Source organism: Remersonia thermophila, chromosome 1 (assembly GCF_042764415.1).
Source record: "Remersonia thermophila strain ATCC 22073 chromosome 1, whole genome shotgun sequence".
In the NCBI taxonomy this organism is placed as follows: Eukaryota; Fungi; Ascomycota; class Sordariomycetes; order Sordariales; family Chaetomiaceae; genus Remersonia; species Remersonia thermophila.
The window spans coordinates 4,072,714-4,076,390 of NC_092217.1; the positions used below are offsets into that span (position 1 = coordinate 4,072,714).

At 59.6% G+C, this 3,677-nt stretch overlaps 2 protein-coding genes across 2 annotated transcripts; both read right to left on the minus strand.

Moving 5' to 3' along the window:
* Nucleotides 1-1,262: 1,262 nt before the first annotated feature.
* On the minus strand, nt 1,263-2,018 carry VTJ83DRAFT_1134 (uncharacterized protein; the record flags this gene model as incomplete). The annotated part of the gene is made up of 2 exons (XM_071007260.1): nt 1,263-1,733; nt 1,917-2,018. The coding sequence occupies 2 exons, from the start codon at nt 2,016-2,018 to the stop codon at nt 1,263-1,265; spliced, it is 573 nt and encodes a 190-aa protein (XP_070870487.1).
* An 877-nt stretch (nt 2,019-2,895) lies between these two features.
* On the minus strand, nt 2,896-3,268 carry VTJ83DRAFT_1135 (uncharacterized protein; the record flags this gene model as incomplete). The annotated part of the gene is made up of 2 exons (XM_071007261.1): nt 2,896-3,016; nt 3,105-3,268. 2 exons carry the CDS (start codon nt 3,266-3,268, stop codon nt 2,896-2,898), a joined length of 285 nt encoding a protein of 94 aa, XP_070870488.1.
* Nucleotides 3,269-3,677: the final 409 nt, after the last annotated feature.

Sequence of the window (3,677 nt, forward strand, 5' to 3'; positions counted from 1 at the left end):
ACTGTGTTGGCTTGCACCGGTGCCGTAATCTCTGTGTTGTACTCGCGTGGAGAGATGCAAACCTTGTCTCGATGGGAGAGACAAGACGAACGGGGAGAATTGGACTTCTGAACCTACCTGTGCACGAACGTGTGCCTACGCATGCTGAGCTCAGGGAGGGTTTGGTCGTCTCCCTGCTCCTCTTTACGTGCCCTATCCGTCTCTTGATGTCGGCTCAAGGTTTTCTCTTCCCTTCCACTTGGTTTGGGTTCATTTGGCTACACAGTATCTGCTCTCCGAAGCATGCTTTTATCTGCTTATCTAGGTATCTACTTTACCTACTCGCTTCATAGTATCAGAGCAGCTTCCCGGGCCGGAGGAAACGTTTTGCAAGACCGTAGCCACACAGCAACTCCTATCCCCTTGGTTCGTAACCACCCGGCTCAACCCATGACCATGGATGGCCGATTCCTCAGTCCACCACCCCACCGTTCTCTCAATCCATGCATAGCTCACAGGCCATGGACCTACCCTACACAGATGTTTCCTACGTGCCCTGGGGACACGTTCTATATGGACACCTGAGGCACAGCCTCCAGGTTGTTTGTGCTACAGTCATGACCGGCTGCCGATACACACGCACACACACACACACACACATTTCAGGTCGGATCGAGAAAGCTTTCGGATGTTACCCCGGACCCAGAAACTTGCTATGGTGTGGATGGCTTCGGGCTCAGGCACCTCATTGACGTATCGTGCGGTATCCACAGCACCCGTACCGAGACGTTGGCTGAGTCATTCCCCAGGTAGACAAGGTCCTTGGGGGAGTCGGGGAGCGAGTCATGGCCTTGGCTTGAAGGGTCGAACTTCGGATTGAGCCAGTTGACCCGGTGACCGGGCGGGAGAAGGACGCCTTTGTTTGTCCTTGTGCTTTGCCTCGTTCCCCATGGCCTCGAACCGGCGTTGTTTTGTTGGGAACAGGCGGGTTTCAGACACCGGTATAGACGGTGGGAAAGTCATCACGGTTCCGCGCCGAGGACGCTTTCGTGAAGGAGACGCGAGAGCTCTCTATTTACCCTCCGGGGAGGCGGGAGCTTCGGGCGATGAGACTCGATGCTGATGGGGTCGAGCATTGTCCTCCCGCCCAAGGGAAGCCAGACCTTCGGCGCCCGAGTCAGAGCTCGGGGTCCAAACAAACCCGTTTTGCGCCTACCCGCCACATCCATCAACCGCCACCTCCCTCGCTTTCCAGCAGGCCGGCGGACAAGGGGGGAATGCCGTCACTGACAGTCCTCGCACGCCGCCTCCCCCTCGGCGCTCTTCACGCAGGACTTCTTCCCCCTCTCGCCGCCCTCCTCCTCCTTCCCTTCTCCTTCCTCCCCTCCCTCGGCCTTCTTCGCCGGGCGGCGATGATGGTCTCTGTCCACATGCCCCAGGTCCCGCCCCGGCTGGATCACGTCCCGGACGCGGCGCTTGAGCTCCTTGGTCTCGGGGAACCCGCCGTCGAGCTTGCGGTCCCAGAGGCGGAGCGTCCGCGTCGCTGCCGGCGGCGCCTCGTCGCCCCCGCTCGGGCCGGGCGCCGGCTCGGAGGGTTCCGACGCGCCGGATGCCGTCGTTGCGGCGGCGCCGCCTGCGCCCGTCGCGATGCCGGCCGGGACGGTGATGTCGACGGTGAAAACGCCCCCCGTGGCGGGCTGGAGGGCCACCTCACCGAGGGCGACGGAGAAGGTGGAGAGGAGCTCTTGGGCGTACTGGAGGCGGCTGGTTAGTAAGAAAGGCAAGGTAGGAGAGGGGGGGGGGGGGGGCGCATGTTGGTCGTGGTGATGGACAAGGTGGCAACGGTTGAGGACCAGCCGGCGTACGGGATCATGATGGGTGGGTCGTAGAAACAGGCACGGTTCGAGATGAGCTGAAAACTACAAAGGTTCTCTTACGTAGGCGGCCCTCAGCATCCATTTGCATTGTGTGCAGAACTGGATCGTGACTCGGGGGAGATGGGGAGGCGCCGTGGCCAGCTGTCGTTCTTGATTGGTCATGGCTGTTCAGGTCTCAGTGGTTTTGGGAGTTGACAGGCTGCTTGGCGGTTTTTGTGTCCTGGTTCCTGGTTGCGTGCTGGTCTCAAAAAGCGTTCTATGCTGTGTGAGAAACAGAAGACGTCCAAAGAATGACGACACTCCAGCCTGCTGCGCCATTTACGCGGGGAAGTTGTGCCGAGCTGTCATGACCAAGGGGCCAAGTGGTGATTGCCGAGGGCTATCCACCAACGCTGTCAGTCAACGGGAGAAGACAAGAATCTTCACATCACACACACTGCGCGGTCGGTTTGTCATTGCAATCCTGTCTCATTCCCCAAACCCTCGTTACATCCACCCGGTATCTGAACCTAGAACCATTATGTACATATAAAAGAAACCATTGCAAGGAAGGTGGCGAGCCGTGTCAAACTCAGCGACCGTTAAAAAAAATAAGGAACAAAAAGGAACACGACTAAAAACCAAGATATTACACGATGAAAAGCCGCTCAGCCAGCCTGCGATCCGCCCAGAAGAAAAGGGGTATGAGAGAAGCGTTATCGTAGCAGGCCGTGCCGTCGTCCCATCCGTTTTCCGATCTCGTATTTTTTGTTGCCCGTGACGAGTCTCTTTGGCGGCGTTGCAGTTCGTAGGGACAGTGCAGCAGGCGCGCAGTGCGTCGTTTTTACCCTCCCCAGAAATCCGACCGCACCTTGCCCGTCTCCGGTGTAGTTTGGCCGACATGATTAAAACACCCTCAACCGTCTGAGAGGGTGTCGAGTGGCTGCGGCACAGCGGGGCCATCTCCAAGACGCGGACGCGCCTCGAGGTGGCGTCGCCAATCGACGTCGGCGTCAAGCGAACCATCCGCTCCCGACACGGGGATGCCGTGCCAAGGCGTTTACATGACGATGCAGCACCCGCCGCTCTGCTGCGGCGCGTAGGGATCCTCGCCTTTGGGTACGGTGCCCCAGACGCTGGGCACCATGTAGTCGCGGGTGTTGTTGCAGTAGGCGATGATGCTGTTGGGCCTACGAGTTAGCCAACTGCCCGGAAAGCGACGTCGACAATGCCGCTGACGCCGGTCGTGTCGTCTCTGCAGCCACTCACCTCTTGGAAGCCTGGCTCACGGGGATGCGTTCCCGGTCAAGGTCTTCGCGTAGCCGCGAGTTGAGCTCCGTCAGCCGGCGAAGCTTCAGGTCGGCCATGCTCTGCTTGTTCCTCTTGTTGATCTGGGACGGGTCGCCCATGTCGCGGGACGTGTAGGGAGGCATCTTGGAAGAGAGGGTCGCGGTGACGGCGGCGACGCGGCGAGATGAATTGATGGGGTTCTGCGGGCAATCGGCTGGCGCCGCAGGTGTCGCCCGCACAAAGGGTCGGTGCCGGGGATCGCGATGGAGGAGCGGTTCACACGCGGGCGCTGCTGCTGGAGCCGTGACGGCGCGTTAGTCAATTGAGTCCACGTTCGTCGCGTGTTTGCTTTGCCAGCCTATCGCTTTCCCTGAGCATGGCCATGTGTCCACCGTTCCATTGTGCGTGTGCGCATGCGATTGCCAATTGGCTCGACGAGGACGTCCGTGTAATCGGTCGCGGCGCTCTGCACGGTTTCCTTGCATCGCGATGCTGCCACCCATCACGACCGATGCGCATGGCACGATGCCATCGGAAATCTCAAGCAAATCG